Here is a 22,416-nt window from a genome sequence, read left to right on the forward strand (position 1 = left end):
TACCAAATTGTAAAGACACATAGACAGACTACAAATAATTATGAAAAAAAAAATTTTTCATTAAGTAACCTTTTTCTTTTAAATGTGTTTTTGTTGGTTTGCTTTAATGCTTATCTGAATTAGTACAAAGCTCTAAGGAAAAAAAATGCTTACCTTTCCAGCAGTAGCAAAAAACTCCCCATCTGGTGAGAATTTCATTAAACAAACTTGAGAAGCAGTTCTATAGAATGAAGACAATTAAAAGGAGAAAAAAAACCTTTAACAACTTTTATAGAATTCTAGACATTTTTTTCCTTGAATGCACAAAACTTTTTCAATTCTTAAATACAAGTATGTATTCTGTTGTGTGAAAGTTAAGTTTTAACAAAGTCCAAAAGACTAAGATGTAAACTCATGTACAACACATGGCTGTAGCGATCCAGAAAACCAAAATCTTGTAGCTGAATATCCAATATTCAAAAATATCGTAGCAGAAAAGCAGCTGCCAACAGATTAGCCTGCTCTACCTCCACTTCACGATTATAAGGATCTCAAAATGGTCTCTGTTGTAGCATATTATCCTCCAACTTCTCCTGAAAGACAGATTCACTTTTCATATTTCCTAGAATTACAACTCAAGGAAACAAAACTGTGTAAAAGGAATAATGTAGTTAAAAAGTGTCTGAAAGTAGCTTTTATATGAATGGTCATACTGTTATAAGGTGCTACACCAAAATATTCTAAACCTAATTATGTGGTTAACTTTTGGAGCATTTTACTTTAATTGGCTGCACTAATAAATGAGCTTCCTTTACAGGGTTTGAAGCACTCAGTTACTGACTAAGTAATAAGGCTTATTAAAAGCAACAAAAGCATACAAAGATTTAATTGCACACCACAGATACGGTGTATATTTTTGTCTTGAATTTAATACACATGCAACATGTTGTTAAGGCCCAACTTTCAAAAGGGATTAAGTTAAATTAAGGTCAATAAAGCAGGGTGCATTTCTGTGCAGTAACAAGAGCAAGGCTATACCAAAAGCCCTGTATCAAAGAAGTCCATCCAGGTATAAGCAAAATTCTCCTGCTAGGGCAAATATGAAAACATTTGGGAATGTTTCCTTCAGGGATTAAAACAGGATATTTGCAGGGACAAAATAATGTTCTTGCAGACTTCTCTACAAGAAAAACCTATTCTAAATCTAATTGCACTACAAATGCCGGAAGACATACAGGCATAAAAGGTATAAAAAAAAGGAATAAAAAAAAAGGTATAAAAAAAAAAGCAAGTTCTGTTGACCCTTTTCAGGACCTACTCATTCAAAGAAGGCAACACTTAGCTATCTCCAACAAAGAGAGTTTAAAAGAGGAAAACATGTGGAGAGCTGAGAAGACTTCTGTAAGTCTTTATACATTATACAAATGCAAAACCTGTTACAGAAGGGACAGAAGAAAAGCACTCTCTGTATGATCTTGACTACTGTTACCAGAACCCCAGATTCTAAAGCCATAGTCAATGGCATTCTGTCTACAGGCTGACTTGTCTTATTAGGCTAAGAGATGAACACCCAAAGATGTCTCAAAAAATAAAGTAAGTCTTCAACTCCTTGTAATTAGAAAGTTCATCACATGCAAAGAAAAGTCTTTGAGTTGTCATTTGGATGATCTTGGGTTTTTAAACACTTCACTGATAGAAGTTCAAGTAAAGAGAAAAAGGAACAATGAAGGATCATAAAATGGATGTTTTCCTGATACGTCCAGAAAGCTACCTATAGAACTACCTACTAGAATTCTAAGTGCTTCACAAAGAGTAACTTCAGGTGGGTCTGCTCACTTTGGGAAACTTCTTTAGGAGATGGCCATATGGAAGACTGCTCCCACATGAACAATGTACCCACCCCACTGTACTGGAGAAGTCTACTTATGGCAGAACAATTTAAGTTGTCTTATAAACTTAAGTACTAAACTAAAAGTACTCAGAATGTACAATATACAAATGCAAATATCAATATCACCATGAACACAAGAAGGGAATTCAGAGACACAGAAAAGAGAATGTATCAACCTTGACTGTTCCAAATACCCAGAATAAATCTAAACAAAGTATGCGCAAAAGCAGAGGGTGGATGTGTAAGAAGGAAACAGCGATGGAGTACACTGAACATAGAAGGAAGTTTTTTTTAATCAGTCCTGACAGCAATTACACAGCTTTCACCTTATTTCTTCTACAAGGAAGAGCGCTTATTGGAGAGCTTCAATATTAGCCTTCCCTCAGGATTTTACTAGTCTTGTTTGTAGCTGAAGAATTGCTCCAAAACCAATTGCAACTGATCTCATAAGAGGAAAGAATGCCACATAGTCAAGGGAAATATGAATAAAGTTTATCTCACATGGATAATATTTATCAAGTAACAGTATGCAATAGCATTTCAAGCAAAACACTAAGTATTTAATCTCAAAGTTATGAATCAGTAAAGAAAAGGGAATTACTTGTCTTTAAATGGATTCCTTACTTGCATTGCCAGATACATCTCCACTCTCCAAGTCCAACACCTGCTCTTTCAGTACTGTCATTGTCAGCAGGGTTTTCCAATGGAACATTGGACCAAAGTTGAAGATGATTGGAACCAGTCAGAAGGCGAGTACCTGGAACAAATATTTATCAAAATCTAACAACAAGCAAGTAGCAAACTATAGACTTTTATAGAGAGAGAGAGGAAAAAAAATACTGCAAAGCTGAAATTGCAGAAAAGAAACTGGCAGATACACCTTTTCTAGATTTTTTTTTTTTGTAGATATGAGCACCTAGAGTTCAAACTATGAAAATTAATCAAATTTTAGTTATTCTCTAAAAGAAATGCCTAGGTCTACTGCAGACATTAGTCTTTCTCAACAAATATTTACCATTTAAGCCACGTTTTCTTATCAGCTCAGTAAGAATAATCGAGCCAGACCATACAGATGCACTTAGTATGTTAGTTCTCCTGTAATAAGTGACAAAAGGTACATTTCACTCCACTTTGGTATTCTCTATCATGCTAGGACAGGGGAAAAAACCTTTACCTTGTCCACAAGGAATGACAAAATTTAAAGTAAAAATATTAGTTGCAGTGTTTCTTTTAATGTGTTCGTACCTGTGGGATCCCATGTTAGATTATGCACTATGGCTTCCAGTGAGATTTGAGCATTCTTCTGCCACTGGTAATGTAACCCCTGAAATTTTAAGTATTTACAAACATTAGCATGAAAACTCTTCATTCTCCTCTTTTTATAATATAAATAGTACATCATCACTGCATTCTCTAGGTTTTATGGAGATGTTTAATGTAAGTTACTGTTCATCTAATAAAAATTGATTCATTCTGACATTAAAACGAAATAGCTTTTCACTAACATGGCCATACTTATGAGGTTTTTAACTTCTTATTTTAAAAGTTTAGCTTGAAAAAAATTAGTACATAAAATCATTACTGGAATTTGAGAATTGTTTTAGGAGGAAGTAAGATTTTATTTTTGAAACAAAGAAAAGATACCAAAAATTACACAAGTTAATCGCACCTGGTGCTTGATATCTGTACCATTGCTGAATTTGGAGTTCAGAAAGGTCATGATAACAAGTGATATTTCCCCTCCACTCCTTTTTTTTATTTTCTTAATGTACAACAGGACAGTCAAGTATTTTTCACTTTTGCATCACTGCTTCACTCTCTAGAACAAGTTGAGGATTAAGTTTACAAAATATTTATCTTGTCTGTTTCTGTAATAGCCAAAAAGGTTTGATGCTTTGATTTATAAAAGAAAATGAAAACATTTCTGGAAATAATATTAGGAGCCAATTTCTTTCTTAATTCCAGACATTCTTAAAAGTAGTCATCCTCCACCCCAAAAATATCACACAGAAATAGACGTGAAGTTAAAATATGACAACTCAGTCTTTCACAAGTTTGGCAAAAGACAGTAAGAAGCAGCTGCAGATAAGGACCTACACAGAGTATTTTCAGAGCTGGATTTTTTGGGGTTCTTTAGACCCTGAACATTCCAATAAATGGAAGACAGAGACAATCTTACAAAAACGTTGAACAATATGCTGGAAACCATTGTATAAAAGTAAACTGGAAGAATGAAGTAACAGAATATTTCTTCAACTAAAAACATTTGAAAGCAAATTGTGGGTGGTGAGTGCTTCCTCTACTGCTTACAGTTACTACTCCAACTCTGAAGTTTCAAACTAAGCGTACTCTCTACCAGTATAGAAAATCATTCATGATGGACTGGAAAATGGGGTGGATGGACCAAAAACAAGAGCAGTATAGCCAAAGTGTTCATAGGAGCGTGAGAATGCACATCTTACAGTGGTTTTATTCCACTGCTTTCCAGTGAAGTAAATTATTATGTAGGTGTTAATTTCCAGCTAATTAATTAATGTATAATACACCACAATATATATACCACAAGTTTACATGTACATTGAGGATCTTATGACTGAGTTGGTTAGTACAAAGAGGAGAAACCACTAGATGGTCATATAAACAATTTGTTAATACAAATGGTGACCAAGCCCCTGAAGAGGGAGACATAAGCTCCTTGAGCAATTGCTGTCAAAGTTCTTATATCAACAAACTGACTGCAATTAGAATCTAATGCTTCTAATTATAGCCATTTGCCTCCTCATGTAAGAAACATGGTTAAGTAATTTGCCCTAAATCATATTATTATTCAGAAATTAAGATTCTGGATGTTAATCACTAAACCACTGTCACCAAAAGCCCCAAAAGAATAAATATTTTTCTTATTCACCATTATAACACTGAAGTATAATCGTTCTAAAAAAGCCACAGATTTCTGAAACTATTGCAATTTGGCCAAGTGCATGTAATTTCATAAGCAAAAGTTAAAGTAAGAACTGCAAAACACACCAAAACATAAAGGCTACACAGGGTGGTTCAAAAAGAAATTTCTATTTTAATGCCTACACTCATGGTAGAATGGGGCTGTGTATGTGTTTTTGGATTCTGGTAAATTTATGGTTATGAACTGCATGGTTACATAAGCAAGTAATATGAAGCATTAGAGTAAAGCCTATCTTCCTCAAAACTATTTCAAATTACAGGCCTCTGTCCTTATCTCACCCTTTCCACTTCCCAAGGACCACCTTTATGTCTCAACTTTATTCTAGCATTAAAAGAAGATATAAAAAAAGCTCCAGCTTTAAAGCAAACTTTACTTTAAAGTAACATCTGTCAGGCTTTGTAACTGCTCAAATAAATTAAGATTAAATACTTACATTATGATGACTGCTGTTCTGCTTCAAGATGCTAACTGGCTCAAAGATACAAATCACCTTTCCATAAGAAGCTGCAATCTAAAGTAATATACATTTATATGTATATAAACACACATAAAAGAAACAAGCTGAACAAATAAAAACAAGATGCAAATGGTTGATTTAACTTTTAACCCTGCTTGTAGATAAATTTGAAGCTCACATCCGTATTTCCTTTTGAAAACAGAAAATTACATTTACCAAAAATCTCTAACCTAGCGTTGTCAATAATAAAAATACAATCCTCCATTTACTCATTAATCACAGTAAACTACTGAGAGTATAGCTGGACAATTTTTTTAAATCATATTATTAGCAGTATTCTCCCCATATTAAACTATGTAAACACTCAAAACAATCTGCAGAGTTCCAATTCTCAGACATGGAACCAGTAAACAATCAGAGCACTTTTGTTTACTTCCCTAGCATAAGAACAGGCTACTTTTCAAAAAGTCATTTCAAAAGATCCAAACTATGCCAAGAAAACACCCAATGCAGAAAACTGTAAATAAAACCACTACTAAAGGCTAACATAAAACAGTCCAAAAAAAGTTGCAATATGGTCAGTTTTAAGTCAGTGTTTGAAAGTCTTATTTCATCACAGATTATCAATCACCTCAAACTTGCATTAATACAAAATTATTAGTACTTGATCTCAAGGTATCTATATAAAAGCAAGCCTAGAAGACTTGCTAAGAAGAGCCAAAACAAGCAAATGTATGTTAAAGACCTCAGGCAGAGAGCTTGAGAGAATTGTCACACAACAACGTGGCCAAAAAGTATTTTGAATTACAGATTTACAAAAATTAAGGAGTCTGCATAGGTCATGAACAACAGACATCCTGCATTCTGAACTGATGGTAGTTAAAAGGAGAACATCTAGAGATATGATATGCTGCAATAATCAATCTTCTGTTCCTGTAAAATTCTGACTTAACGTATTCACAGTTTTCCTTTAATAATAAAGTAAGTTAGATTCACTTTTTATAAAGTATTTTGATTCCAGTATCAGCCACTAAAGTTTGAAAGGAAACCAAACTAAACTGTCATACCTAAGATCTATACAAGGTCCATAGCTTTTAGAGAAACCCTCTACATTAGAAGAACAGATAGTTAAATAAATTTCCATCCTACTAACATCAGCCTGACCCAAAAATGCCAAGAATAATTTTGTCACATTTGCAAGGAAGAAGTTTCTTCAGGCATTTTGCATTTTGCAGACTAGTATCTGCCCTCTCTAATCCTCTTTGACTACCTCACTTACTGTTGCATTCTCTAATAATTCCATTCCATACCCAAAAGCAAAAATTTATATAAACTCATATTGATTAGATTTTCTTCCTTTGTTCCTTTTCTCCAAATGTGGACATTTTTTCCATATGTGAACTATTTTATTGTTCAGTGGTTTTTAAAGATAAGATTAGCATTCCAAAATGCTCAACTTGTAGTGTCCAGAGCAACTGCTGCTCCCGAAACTTCCCACTAGTTTCCACAGCGACTCACCCTGCATCTTCACTGAGCTGCACTCCACCAAAAAGAATAATGGTGGGATTGAGAGCACTTTCAGCAAGTTCCCTGACTACACCAGGATGTTTGGAGCAGGCCACAGGCTGGAGGGAAGGGATGCCAGCCAGAGGGACCTTGGTAGGCAGAGAGGTGCAACCATGTGAACACCTACTTCAAAAAGTCCAAGGGCAAGGTCCTGCACCTGGGTCAGTCAGAATCAGTACAGACTAGGGAAACTGACAGATTGAGAGCAACCCTGTGGACATGGATCTGGGGATACTGGTGGACAAAAAATCTGTACGTGAGCTGGCAGTATCCCAGAAAGCCAACCAGGTCCTGGACTGCTCCAAAAGAAGGGCGGCCAGTAGGGTGAAGGGGATGATTTCCCTATCCTAGTGAAACATCAACTGGAGTATCACATCCACTTTCTGCCTAGCATCAGGCAGAAACGGACATGTTGGGTTGAAAGAAGGGACACAAAAATGGTCAGAGAGCTGGAGTACTTCTCCTATGAAGACACACTGAGAGCACTGGAACTGTATGTTTTGACAAACCAAAGTGGAATTTGTGTGTCAGTACTGATGAAGAATGCCTAAGAAGAAATTCTACCCTTTTAAGAATGACCTGAAAATTCACTGATCAGTCTGGTCAATAAGCAAATTCCTAGCCATCCACTGCTTAGTACCACAGCATTTTAGAAATACATCCAGTTTCCTTACAGTAAACCAATTGTAATACAATACCAACTTGCAGACTCTAAATGACCTCACAGGTCTACTTAAGAAATGAAAAATCTCTAAAGCTTAGTAAGCCTTACAGTGTGATACATTCATGTGTGCTCATTTACAATTCAAGGACAATTTTTCATTTAAACGTATACAGAATTAGTATCATGCAATCCAGATGACCTTGCAAATTTAGAGAAATAATGCTCAGTGAACTCAAAAAAAACCCTTTAGTTAACAGCAGCCAACGGAGAAACTCAGGTAGACTATGGCTATGAGGTGTCAGAGACACAAAGAAAAACATTTCCTCATTTTCATTTGTGCTCCTTCACTAGCACTGTAAGAGTTTATCACTCAAATGCTAAAAAGCAGGAACAGGGTGTGGCTGGGGTTTCATCAGCACAGTGTTCACAACAAAACTGGTTTCTATCAGAGGTCTTGTCTCAAGATGGACACCAGAATATAACCAAAGCTCTCATCAGCTCATAAGGCTTGTAGAAAGCTGACATTATCTACTCACAAGGACAAGCTTAAAGAAACAACAGAGGTAGAAAACTCCTCTTACATGAACAAATAGTTATCCAAAGTTCCCACTAAACTGGTAAACAGTTTAATCCCTGAGACATCCCAATGGAGCGATACAGAACTGTGACATCCCAATGAACAGTTACCTGGTTATTTCTTTTTCACTCTGACAGGAAAATTAAAAAAAAAAAGCTCTCTTAAAAGGAATTAAAACCCAGTGTTGTCTAAAATGTAACATTCTGATGCAGACCTAGCTACAAAAAAACAAAAGCTAGGAATTCAAGAAAGCAAACCCCATCCAAGAGAGGCTTTAGGAATTGCTTGAAATAGATGTCATTTTTCTGGATGATCTGAAAGTGATTTTTGTGGAAGCACTCATCTCCTGCCAGCCACTAACATGTCAAAGAATGTCAATGACATGCCCAGTAGTGCAAAGCCATAGTGAATAAATTACTTTTGCTTCCAACTTAGTAATCTCTTAGTCAAATTCTTGCCCTGAATGTAGCCCTGAATCCACAGCCTCCTGTGGCAGTCCTACCTATCTTCTACAACCATCTATTGTATCTGTGGTTACTATTTATAATTACTGTGCTGCTTATAAGTAAAGACAGAAAGCAATCAGTCATTTTACTATTCATTGTAGTATATTTCCCCTAACTTGCAAGCATACACATTCCTAAGAAGGTGCTTAATATGACATTGCTGGAACATTATTAGAAACACTGCTCTACATACCTTCCCCTGTTGCATTGAACAGTCCACACATCCCACTTGAATGTTTCCATGTTTTGCTCCAGGGATTATCTGTAATCGTTCGAAGTCAGTCCCCAGTACCACAATATCACATCCTGATGCGTATGCCTACAGTATAGATTAAAAAAAAATTAAAAACACCCAAAGAAAACAAAAAAAACCACCCCACTCCAAAATAATGCAAAGCTTTATCTACTTGCAGCATATTAGTGAAATATGAAACCCTATAGTCCATGTATATTATCCAAGTAGAACACTATACAGTCAGAAGAGGTCTTTGCAGAGATGTCTGCAATTTAAAACCAAGCAATAGAAGCAGCAAATTTCTCTTTCTCCATGTTTACAAGTTCATCATAAGACTTGCATAACAAGCAAACAGTGGTTTGTGATTAAAAAATACCAAAAAAAATTCGGACATACAAAAACATCTAAAAGAAATGTAAAAGCATAAAAACCACAGTTCTTGCAAAGTAGAAAAAAGTAATATATTTCTTAGATTGGAGAGAGACAGACTTGAGAAGTTTTTCTTTTAATTTTCAGATTTCTGAAAAGGGGGAGTACAATTGAGGAGCTAAAATTTTATAAAACATTTAGTAAGGACTTTGTACAGGCAAAAATCAAAAGACTAACAACATGAAGCTTAGTTATACAGAAGCAAAACTGCCTTCTCAGACTTGTTGAGTCTCCTGTTATTTGCATGAATTCTATTCTCTGAAGTTTATATTGTCACTGAGTATGCTGCTATATCTAACACATTCACAGAGACAGTTCACTGAGTCTTGCAATGCTCAAGTCAGAATTTCTTCCTACCTTCTTGGAAGTTTTATTAGATATTGAGTACAGATAAAAATAGAGGAAAAGATTAAACACTGGAGAAACTTGTGGAAACAACAGTGAGGAGAATCATCTAATGAGCATAAGAAAACAGCATTCAAGGATGAAATTCTCGAAAAAAGGAATGCACACTCATTAAAAAATTAATCAGAAAGACAGCAACAAAAGAGTACAAACAAGTATTCTGTTAGCAAGAGACTGATAAAAGGATCAAAAATACACCATTTGAATTGACTAAAAGCTTCAAGAGTAGAATAGCCTCACAGAAACTGAAGATGGAAGATTTCCATACACTGACAGAAATATCATGCCTTACAATCAACTTCTGTACTAATTTCCAATATATTAAATAAAAACTGTGGACTTGAAAACAAAAGCAGAATAACCAAAAGCTAGATATATAAATTTGAAATCTGATTATCATGTTTTCACGTGTTTTACATGAAAGAGTACCAAGAATATTTGGTACTCTAGTACCAAGACTGGCCTAGACTATCATACCATCACACATCTTAAAATAAATAAATAAATTGAAAAATATTGAGATTTCAGTCCAAAGACATTTTCCCCACAAAGGATTAAGTGATGCTTCAAAGAAGAGTCTTAGCCAGAAGACTGTGTTCACCAATCCCAGCCAATACTCATTTATCACACTGCAACCAGCAGAACACCAGGCACCACCTTATAATTGAAAATGCTGTCTATAATTCTGCAGACTATATTAACCATATATTTATTTACGAACACTTATTACTGGGAGGTTTTTGAGCTCCTTCCTGTCCAGTTCCCCCTTCAGCTTCAAGACATTCAAGGAGTATAATTCCTCTTGTCAAAAGAGCAGCATTTATTACTAATTAGCATACTGAACTACAGGTTCCAAAGCAATCTAAGTGAAAACTCATTCAAAAAAGGAGACTGAGTAGCAATTTCTGTTCAAATGTTAAAAAAATTATTTTGATATTGTGATGGCATTAACTTTAGACCTGTTCACCACAGAATGTTTTTTTCCTCAGTTCAAAATAATCTCACCTGGTGACTCACTGGTTAAGTCCACAGTTCACCAGAAAAAGCTTATTTAGAAATACCAGACATACAATTTTTCCTAAATCCGTTTCTTAGAATTTAGAGTTCTGTATAGGGGCAATTTTGAGGAAAACAAAAACAAACTAAAAGAAGTGCTTCCATGTAAAGCCGTAACATAGAGACCTAGACCCAGCTTCATTATAAATGTATTTAAGCCCACCTGCTGTGTGCATATGCCCCCCCCAGGCCTCATCAGCACTTCAAAGACTTACTATACTTCTCCCGTCTTGTTCTTTCCATTTCTAGCTTCACAGATAAGCCTGAAACCACCTTGTGCCACCACCACAATCATAGGAGAGAACACAAAGAATGCCTTGGATTGGATTGGAAGGGACCCTAAAGATCATCTGGCTCCAACTCCATTGCCATGGGCAGGAACATCTTTCACTAGACCAGGCTGCTCAGAACCCCATCCAACCCAGCCTTGAACACTTCCAGGGATGAGGCACCCACAGCTTCTCTGGACAACTATTCTAGTGCCTCATCAACCTCACAGTAAAGAATTTCCTTCCAACATCTAATCTAAACCTACTCTCAGTCTGAAGCCACTCCCGCTTGTCCTGTCACTACATGTTCTTGTAAACAGTTTCTCTCAATCTTTCTGTAGGCTCCCTTCAGGAACATGAAGACCAAGATAGGGTAATCCTTATTCCTCTTTTCCAGACTGATTTTCTCTCAGCCCTTCCTCATGGAGACGCGATCCATCCTTCTAATTATATTCATGGCCCTCCTTCAGACTTGCTCTGTGCCTTTCCTGTGCTGTGCACCCCAGAGCTGGATGCAGGGTTCCAGGTGGGCTCTCACCAGAGCAGAGCAGAGGGGCAGAATCCCCTCCCTCACCCTGCTGCCCACCCTGCTTTGGCTGCAGCCCAGGACACGTTTGGCTTTCTGGGCTGTGAGTGCCCATGGCTGGGTCATGTCCAGCCTCTCACCCGCCAGCACCCTCGAGTCCTCACAGGGCTGCTCTCGATCCCTTCCCCCAAACTGGACTGACAACAGAGGTTGTCCCAACCCAGGTGCAGCACCTTGCACTTGGCCTTGTTAAACCTCATATAAAATGCCATACTTCCATCATAATGAGTAACACATGCCATTGGTAGAAATCATGCAATCCATAAAATAAGTATTTTAATGAGGTCATAACTTCATCAGTTTTAAGACCTCAGTACAGTTGGCATTTTTCACTGGAAGAACTCTGTTAGTAACTATCAAACATTATACACTGGAGACTTGAGGAATCACATATTCATCAATGCACCAGGAAATAAGATTTAAAACAGTTATTATAGAATATCTTGAGCTGGAAGGGACCCACTAAGACCATCAGCATCCACCTCCTGGCCCTACAAAAGAACCAAACCACATGCCCAAGTGCAATGTCAAAACACTTCCTTAACTCTCTCAGGTTGGAGCTGTGACCACTTCCCCGGGGAGCCTGTTCCAGTGCCCATCCATGCTCTGAGAGATCAACCTTTTGATAATACCCAGCCTATATTTGCCCTGACACAACTTCAGACCATTTCATAGAGTCCTGTCACTGGTCACCAGAGAGAAGGTATCAGTCCTGCCTGTACACTTTCCCTCATGAGGAAGACGTAGGTTGTCACAAGGTCTCCCCTCAGTCTCCTCTTAGCCAGGCTGTCACTGCTCATACGGCTTTCCTCCCAGACACCTCACTGTCCCATCTGGATGCTCTCTCACAGCTTTATATCCTTCTAACATTGTGCTGCTCGAAAGTCAGAACCCAGGCTAGCTCCTGTTAACCCAGAGCTATGAAGAACAAGAGTAGCTTAAAGAAGTATTAAAGCATCCTAGACTTCTTGTTTCCTGAAGGAAAACACCCTTATGTTCTGGCATTTCTCCACACTACTTGAAAAGACTGACACTTGGAGGAAAAAAACACAATCACTTCAGACATCAGTCTGTTCACACAGATTGGATCATACCTGGTCACACTGGCTTCCTAATGCCAATAAGCTGCAGAACCACCGACTAGCTCCTAAGCCTGTAGAACTGATGTGTTCCAAAGAGATAGAAAGGGGAGAAAAAGGCCTTTTCAAAGAGCTCCCAAACAGAACTACAGCCAAGCAGAAGGATGATGACTTGGAGGTTATTTTTGATGTTTAGTTAATGTTCGTCTGCAGGAGAACCACAGTTCCAAAGACAAAAGGGATGTGGAGGGTAGGGAGGTTCTATATTGCAATGGAAAAAGTGTCTGAGGAAGAAGGTGACTAAGTTTTCTGGCAGCTGGCTCCCTTTTCTACTGTTGTCACTACTCCTCACACTGACCAGACACCTTAGGGACACCCTCCTAAGGTGTCCTTCCTTTGGTCCTTTGTTGTCCCCCCTGCAACTCATCCATTAGACTGATCTTGTGCAGAGATGTCAGATCCTCTTACATACTCATTGGAGCCCAGACTTCAGCTGAAAATGAGGTTTCTAAGCAGCAGTATCTTACCAAGATGTTTCTCTAAACAAAGTGCATAAAATTTACTGCTGGACTAATTTTACATTTAAGATTTTTTTATTCACAGCAGAGGTATTTTAGTGTAGTATAATAGAAGTCTGTACTCGGGAGTAAGAAATATTTTCCATACCATAAGAGGGTCTCAGATACCACAAGAATGAATTCTGCCTACCAGTCACTTCATCTAACTTTTATTGTGAGACTTGTCCATGATAGTTAACATGCCACTCATCTTCATTTTAACAGGAGTTAATATGAGTGCATCTTTGTAAGCAATGGTAACCAAGAAAAAAGGTAATTCTAGTCTTCTCTTAAGCAAGTGCAAGTGACCCCAGTATAAGAATTTATTGTATGTATATATATAGACACATAGATATTTTCATATACATATATATATATTCATTTACCTATATTCCCTTGTGGGAAGGGGAGGGGAAGGGAGGAAGGGGCAAGGCAAAAAATGCTGTTATACAGTTAAACAGAGAAAGAATTCCTAAATGTATATGAATTTTTTTAAATAATAATATTAAAACCCTAAGACAAGTTTTTGAAGCAAGCAGAGCCTCTATGTCTGATGTTGGCAGGCCATAAAAGCCTTTCACCTTAAGAATGCCCTAGAACATTTACAAGAAAGTTGTCTTTGCACAATAAGACAAGCAGACAACGTGATATTATCACATACTTGGAATGTTTATTAAACAGTGCTTTGTTCTTCTGTTACAGAAATAAACAAGAGAAAACTAGTTCAAGCTGCAGGACCATGGATCTCACTTGCTGCTGACATAGCAAACAAGCCTGAAATTAGGAAGTGAAAGGTGTTCTAGACCTGTGAAAATAAATGTGATTTTGTATTGCAGAAGTGGGTTTTCACAAAAATTCTGCCCATTCTTTTAATCCAATGTCGGCCCTTGGTTCTAAATTAGTATTTCTTTGAAGAAGAACAGCAGAAATTTTGACTGGAACAGTGCTTTAAATGCACAGGAAATAGTATAGACAATTATACAAACTATTCTGATTTCTTTCTAAAATGAAAGTCTGACATATACAACTCACAATCTGAGACTGCTATTGGGAAATTAATCTCACCAGAAGGAAAGCCAACAATTGAGGGCCTCAACCTCTCACACAGCACAGCACCTTCCACACATTTATTTCCCTTACAAACAACCTTCTTGACATATTTCTTCTATGTATTGACATACAAAGTTTTTGCTATAGTTTCTGCTACAGCTATGTAAGGGCTGACACATGACCTTGGACAACTTGCACAAACTTTATTTAACCTACCTCTCTTACATGAAGGGCAGCTATTATCCATGGCTAAATGCAGCAGACCACGTGTGCACACATGCGTATTTATAAAGATACATATATAAACACATTCAAGCATATATGGGATGAACATACACTAGAAAGACAATGCAAAACTCAGTAAAAGTCAAGATAAAAACTAAAGACAAATCTATGAAGCAGATGATACTGCAATAATTGCTATCTTTTTCTGTCCTATGCATAGAATGGTTAAAAGACTCACCATGAGCCACTCTCTAGCCCCACTTTTGATCAAAACTTACGCTAGTCTAAGTATTCCACATAAACATTTATTTAAAATAATTAAATTATTTTATTAGGATGCTAAATTAAATTTTAATCAATTATATTTCATCATGTTTCATTAAAAAAATTCAACTTTTTTATTTATAGGTCAAGAAGTACTTGACCTATTATACTACGACCGTATTAGAGTACATACAAGTACCCAATTCATTGGCCATGCCCTTTGAATCATGTTTCACTGCACTTCAAATCATGAAACTGCACTTTTCATTGATGTGCAAAGAAATTTTATCATTTTTTAATTAATTCAGTTAAGACATAATTAATTTCTTAAGTCCAGAGTAGCTTAACTCAAGTATTATTAAAAAAAAAAAGGCATTCTTAAAAAGGTTCCCTACTAAATCCCTTCCCTTTACTAAATACCAACCAAGAAGCAGGTGAAGTGTAAACAGTGTAATTTCTTGACTGACTATTATGATATCTAAATTTTCTGGACTACAGATATCCAGGGAGTTCTAAGTGTAAACATTAAGTATTTTCTAGACAGGTAAGAAAGAATATCACTGAGCCATAGAAATTACTTTTATTTATCAGAAAACTTTGCAGAATGGGAAACCTTCTTCTATTGCAACCCAGTACCTTTAGAAAACTCAGTGTGGTCTTGATCAAGCTATGGAACCTCACTCCTCACCCAATTTTCCAGGTGCCTTTCAACTTCAGATATTTAGTTCCCAGTTCTATCAATTGTACATAGCAAGACTCAAGTCCAGAATTAGTTTAATCACACACACAGATGAAATCTGTCAAGGAAATATTTTGCTTCTATTGAAATAATCTATGTAATTAATCTTTCTTTCACATATTTTTAACCTACGAACAATCGCTCTTTTGTGATTTTCATTATCAGTTTTGGGACTTGCACTTGTAAAGTTGCTATTGCTCACAGAGACTTCCCACCCCTCCAAAATCTTTTGCTACTCTGGCGGGGGGAAATAAAAATGACTAAAATAAAAATTAGAGAATCAGAACTGAATATGCAAAAACATTGTATCAGTGCTGCTTACCCACTTAACTTAATAACTTAAATACAACTTCAGTCATAACTAGTTCAGACGAATCCTGTGTGAGAAACTCCAGGAGCTTACTTTTACTCAAATACTTCTGACCTGACATGAATAAAAGAAAGCAAAGGATGTCTTCCACTGTGGACAAGTACATGGAAAATAAAATAATTCAGTATCTGGAGAAGGACATAAAGAATAAACAAGTAACTTCTGACAGCTGAGGGCCAGGTTCTCATTGATTAAGTGTGCCATACTTTACTACCACCTGCCCTCAGCAGAGCAACAACAGGCATGCTTCTTATGGTATCTTGATACTTATGAGCCTTTTTCAACACATGAATAAAAGATGGGCTAAAAACTTTATCAGTGTTCTCTCCAAGGAAGCTCATGCCCCACTCTACCCTTCACCTAAAAAAAAAAAGTCAGAACAACAAAACTGCCTTACATTAGATATCTGAAATACTTCCTTAGAAGATAACAGCACATACTCAAAAAGGTGTATATGATTCAGTGGATACAGAAAGTTTTACACTAATTTTCCTTCAAAATTTTCAGCTTTTAAGAGTAGAATCCTGATATTTTTAGCTTATAACTGTAATATTTTAAAATACTTCACTTTGAATATTCAGTGCTGTCTATGAGAAAATATCCTGAAGCATACTGTATCTAAAAAAAATAAAAAATTACAGACCAAGTTCTCCTGTTGGACAAGGACAACTTGTCCATCCTGTACAGTACACAACCTTGAAATATCAACTCCTATGTTCTCAGCCACAATAACTGGAAGCATAGAAGTTTTACATGCTTGGGGCTTTTTTTTCCATTTCTAAAATATAATTCAATAGTATTTTTACTAATTAATGCTTATATCATCATTTCAGACAGGGAAAAACTATGGGGCATTATTTTCATTGGATTTTCTAACGCTTGAGTCCATCATCCTTTTCCAAAAAAGCAGAAATTAGCTTCAGTGCCTTTTACTTCTTAATCCTTCTGAGCAATCTCGTCAACTCAACACAGCATTACAGAATCAGTAACAACAACAAAAACATCCCTGAAGCAGTCAAGGATATTTCTGCTAGCCATTTTAAATATGAGGAAAAGAAATCCATTAATAACCTTTCAGGGAAAAGGATAATGAAAGGAAGATGAATAGCAGCTATAGGAAATATTGTTATTACATTTATGTCTAGGAAACATTGTTACAATATACTTCTATGAAAACAGCTCCTCCAAAAGAGAGACAACAGTAATGAATATCAAAAATTACACTTCTCAATCATCCCATTCTCCTCAAGAAAAGATTCTTACTCTTCTTATCCATTGGGGATCTCCAAAACTATACATAAGTTTGTCCGCAACAAGTAGCAATTGAGTCTAGTGACATGAATGACTCAAATTGTTTCCCTCAAAAAAGAATGACCTCAAAATGGTAAGCTTATGACAAGATATTTTGAAAGCTTACTACGATTCCTCTGTAAAGCAGACCTCCTTGTCTCTTACTAAATGGCTTCCCACCACAGGTGGGTCTTTGACATTTCTGGATATGTAAAATTAGAGAGTTTGGCACAATTCAAGTGTGAAGTCTCAACTGCTGCGGTTTAAGATATCTTCCAACATGAACTTATTTATGGGAAGCAAGGACATGGCTGGACAACGCCGCAGACAGACTCCGCAGAGCCAGCCTAACCCTGGGGAAGCCTCTGCCCCACTGCCCCAGGCGGAGCTGCAAGTAGCTGGACGAATTTAACTGCGTACACCAGACGGGACAGCAAACAAAATTTCATTCCTGCATTTCCGTCTATCATTCCCTTATCAAACTGGAGAGCAGGCTGAAGCTGGGGGCAGCCATAAAAGGTAAGGTTAAAAATACCCCAGCGTGGTGCCCTGAGAAACTTCGCTGCATCTGATTTCATTCCTCTTCAGCCCTACGCGGAGAGAGGGTGGGAAAAATAACACAACAGAAGTGTGTTTACAAAACAAAAGCAAAAGGAAGGAAAAGGCACGTTAATAAAGACTTTGGCTTTTGCAGTGAAGTGCCTTCCTTCTCTCCACTCTAAGAGACAGGGACTTCAAACAGGCTTTGAAAACCACAGCAACACTAGGGCTGGGTATTCCAAGTCTTCCTCAGCTATGCGCAGAAGAGGATTTCAGCCACCTTCCTGACTGCAAGGCAGCGCTGAACTCCCTTCCAGAACGAGCCGCACGTCCCGGCAGCCGTTTATGTAATCTTTTATCGCCGCCACCACATCTCCCCGGCCCCGGACCGCCGCAGCCGGCATGTGCCCGCCGCCCCGCCGGCACCGCGCCCGCCCGGGACCGCCGCCGGCAGCGGGGCCGCCGCTCCGCACAAGTTTTGCGCGTCCCCGCCCCCGCCGGGCCCGGGACCCGCGGGCCCCTCGGGCCGGCGCCGCCGCCGCCGGACGGCGCCACCGGGGCGAGCCCCGCGCCCGGGGCCGCCCGCGGCCGCCGCGCCTGACGCAGCCGCTTTCGGCGCCGGGCCCTGCGGAGGCGCCGCGGTCGCGGCGGGGGACGCTCACCGTGAAGGGCTGGTCGTGCAGGCTGCCCACGGAGAAGCAGCTGTCCCCGGGGTTCACGGCGCCCGTCAGCACCTGGTGCAGGTTCATGGTGGAGGGCGCGGCCGCTCGGCCACCGCCGCTCGTCCCCCCGCGCCCGGCGGCGGCGGAGGCGGTGCTTGCCGGGGGCGGAGCGGGCGCCGCGCATGCTCGGCCCGGGCGCCCTCCCTGGGGCGGGCTGAGAGTTCCGTCCGCCCCCTGTGGAACTCGACTTTCCTGTTAAAATAACCCGACTTTCCTGTCAAAACAGTTCTGGAAAGCCCTACCGCTGCGCCGGAGACAGGCGGTGGTGGCGGAGCGGACTCGAAACCTGCCGAGTCGCTGCGCCTCCCGCCTGCCCGGGCCGGCAGCGCTGACCCCAAGCGCATCCTCTCCCAGCCCCTTTCACAAGGGCAGGGGCTCGGCCGCAGCCCTCCCTCCCACTGGACAATGACAAGAGGAAGCACGTGGTAACAGGAGCCTTGGGTCCCCGAGGTTAGGGAAACAAATCGTTTTTGCGTGGACCTCAGAGTGGCTGTGAGCAGCAGGGCTTTTCACCGTCCGGATGAGATGAGGGGAAACGGGAGCCGGCTGGGATGGGCGGGCCGGCCGGGCCCAGGGAGCGGCAGGGCTCAGGCCCGGCCCGAGCTCAGCCGGCAGTGTGCCCCTCGGCTCTGCCCGCCCGTCCGACCAGGGCACCTCACCACTTCAGCAGCTCTTCACCACCAAAGGTACGGCAAGCTGAGGTGTCTCCCTGCTGTGAGGCAGCGTGGCCATTCTCTCTGCTACACTTCATAGTATTTCTTTATAGTATTCCACTGTAACTAGTTTTTAGTCTTCCATCAATTTCTCATAGGAAACTTCAGCATTACAAGTGTTTCCTCTTGTAAATTACAGGTCCCACATCAATTTGCAGTCTTACATTATCCCTGTATGAAATATTAGATCCTCTTTCTTCCCAGCAGCTCTTCCAAGAAAAAATACAAAATTAAAATAATTTGACGGTGTTAGGCATAACTTTGTGTACGACATCCTAGGATACTTATAAGGTGATACTGTGTATCTGTAGATGGTAATGCCTACGTTTCCGGTCTTTGCATAAGCAAGGTCAATCTCATATACTTTCAGGCATTATGTCTTACACATAATTTTAGTAAATATAAGCCTTCCATCCTTTGAAAAGCAGATTGACAAGCATGTCACCATAGCACAATTTGATGATGATCATTCATGCATATTAAAGAAAGATTTCTTTTTAAAGTTTTCTGATACGAGAAAAAAATCATCATCTACATCTGTGATGTAGATGTTCCTCCGAAGAAAGTTATAAACTCCTATAACCCTAATCACTTTTGTTTGACAAAACATCAAAAAGCTTATCAAAGTATCCTGTCAATGAGTAGTGATCTTACTCTTTACTCTTGCAAGAATTGCTGGTCACCGATAAATGATCCTAATTCTCCTGCCAGCTGCAAAGTCTCAAAAATCAACCTTAGCGAATTTTTTAAGGTAACAAAAATTCTGTTCATTGAGTTCTAGATAAGAAAGCGAATTATCACTGAAAACAGAAAGAGACCCTAATTTGCAATTTTCAGCACAACCAGCTACTTCTGGGCTCACACAGTGAACTGCTCTGCTTTGCTTGCAGCCAGCGGGGACTTCTTTCCACAAGGACTGATCTGGACAGAAGAGGTCAGAGGTACTGCAGGTCTATATTGGTTCTTCAAGCCTTATACAATTCATAGGTGTAAAGCTCATAGGATTTGCAGTATAACAAAAGAAAGAGCAGGCTAACAGTAGACAGCAATCCCAGACCCCTGTCTGAGGAGGGTGAAGAAATCAAGAAGGAGGGGAAACTCAGGACGCCAAAAAAATGATGAAAGGAAGAGTTTTACTCTGCAGTTGATAACTGCTTTTTAATCTATATCTACAACACAGTATAGCATTTATAACTGCAACACCCTAACATGCTGATATGCTAAGAAAATACAGAACTTCTCATTCCCTTTCTAAGTGAATTTGACCTTTGTCACTACTCAGATTAGTAGTGTTTGGCCTACTTTACAGAAGAAAGGACATTAACTTGTGTTCTCTCTGCTGTGGATAGAGTGAAAGCCTCTGTTACGACCTGTCAGGTGTATAAATCCACATCAGGGCTCCCATCCCCACAGGAATATGGCCCACTACCTTCCTCCTCCCACATTTGCTGTCAGCAACATGCAGTAGCACAGGAGCTTTCATACCTCACCTCGCTGCTGATCCCTGCCACTGCTGTTGTGCTTCTTCCACTTCTTCGCCTAGGGAATGGCAAGGACAGCCACCAGCTATGTGTCCTGCAGTTTGATTGATGCCCCTCCTCACTTTTGCAACATCTGTGAATTCAGCTGCAGACAAATTATCTACTGTATATTTTATTATAACATCAAAGTGAATGCATTGTAGGACACTTAAAAAGAAAAGTTTAAATGGTTTAATACAATTAATTACAATACAATTAAAAGTGTATTTATACATTGTCTTGTTGACAAAAACATGTAAGTTGGTTTAGCTCAGAATTTCAAAACTCAACAGTTTCCAAGGGTAAAAAAAAAAAGCTCAGAAAGCTAACAGTTAAAACAACGGTGTTTTTCATATAATTTTTGTTCATTTTGCATATTTTCTCACCTTCTCAATAAACACTTTTTCTTCTTTTATGATCTCTGGTTTGCCTTTCTCTCAGAAGAATTAAAAAACGAGAATAGGCATTGAGTTAACCTACAGTATTATAAAGTAACATTATAAACTCCTTTTTGTTATTTCCCCCCTAACCTCAGTAAATCTTCTTTATTTGAGTCTTTCAGGAGCTGCAGTTCTTCTCACAAGCTGATGACTCCTGTTATTCACAATTGCTAATGAGTATGCTCACTCAGGCCTTTACTTTGTTTCTTTAAAGGGAACTGTATGAAATGGTATCTGTATCAGAATATCAGGAAGGTCAGAAAGGAAAAACCCTAATTTCCCAATATTTTAACATATAGTGGCTGTGGCTGTTCTGAAAACCTGACAGAACTGCAGCATTTGTGCATGTACAAAAGGGCTTGGAAGTGAACAATTTACTGCTTTTTGATTATTGAGAAAAGTATTACTTTTTCAGTAGGAATGAGGCCCTTAAATGCTCCACAAAGCAATACCACGTATATGCATACACACTTCTCATTAGTAAATCCTGCATATATTTTCCTGACAGTATCCAAGGAAAGTCTAAATGAGAATTTTAAATCATACTCCCACGAGTCTCTTCTAAATTCAAAATTGCATATCTGAACAGCAAATCAGCATTAACCATATTCTTCAGTGTAATGCACCACAAAATTGATATATATATGTAAATTATTTCACTTGTAGAATTACAATGACACACTTTGTGTTTTTTCTCCACAAGAAACATCCATGAGTCACTCATTAACAGCGGTGAGGCCACTTATGTCAATGATATACAGGCAGCTTGAAAGAAGCTGGCATTTTAAGTGGCATGTTTAGAGTTTGTCTATGGTAATAGAAAATGTATTCTTCCTGTATTTCTTAATAATTAGCTACAGGAAGGTAAGACACATTTTACATTTATAGTTTACCTTTCATGTGAATAAACCAATGCACTGCAGCCAGGAATAGCTGTGCACCTCATACGCTGTTTGACCTTGTCTTTGCTACTCTTGATCTTTCTGCAGGGTTTCTTTGGTTTGTGAATACACAGGCAAAAGTGCACCTTAGTGAGGTTAAGCCTGAAGAGCCCTTGCTGCAAGATCTGGTGTTCTCCCTTTGTGATCACACTGGCAATCACTTGAAGGACTACTTGATTCTCCTCTTGAGCTTTTGTGAGCTGTTTTACACTTCTAAAAGTGAAAACAGTAAAAACACACCATAGAATCTTGGGAAAATGTTAAATGCATAAATACATACATATTGGCATTTAGTAGTGAGATTCTGAACAGAATACCACTTTATGAAACCTTTCTTTCCAAAAAGCTTGCTTTATTCATGTCTTCAGTACCCCAAGTTTCATT

The 22,416-nt window shown here is 38.7% G+C and overlaps 1 protein-coding gene across 4 annotated transcripts in view; it reads right to left on the reverse strand.

The window, feature by feature from the left end:
- DMXL1 (Dmx like 1) overlaps positions 1-18,463 on the reverse strand; it is a 77,076-nt gene extending 58,613 nt beyond the window's left edge. For all 4 annotated transcript variants that reach the window (XM_036402709.2, XM_036402708.2, XM_036402707.2 and 1 more), the window contains exons 1-6: positions 18,359-18,463; positions 8,796-8,921; positions 5,266-5,343; positions 3,116-3,194; positions 2,495-2,627; positions 154-220 (exon numbers count right to left, since the gene is read on the reverse strand). In XM_036402709.2, coding sequence (XP_036258602.1) covers positions 154-220; positions 2,495-2,627; positions 3,116-3,194; positions 5,266-5,343; positions 8,796-8,921; positions 18,359-18,445 — 570 coding nt within the window. In that variant the 5' untranslated portion in view covers positions 18,446-18,463. The remainder of the gene's footprint in view (positions 1-153; positions 221-2,494; positions 2,628-3,115; positions 3,195-5,265; positions 5,344-8,795; positions 8,922-18,358) is intronic.
- Positions 18,464-22,416: the final 3,953 nt, after the last annotated feature.

Source organism: Molothrus ater, chromosome Z (assembly GCF_012460135.2).
Source record: "Molothrus ater isolate BHLD 08-10-18 breed brown headed cowbird chromosome Z, BPBGC_Mater_1.1, whole genome shotgun sequence".
Lineage (NCBI taxonomy): Eukaryota > Metazoa > Chordata > Aves > Passeriformes > Icteridae > Molothrus > Molothrus ater.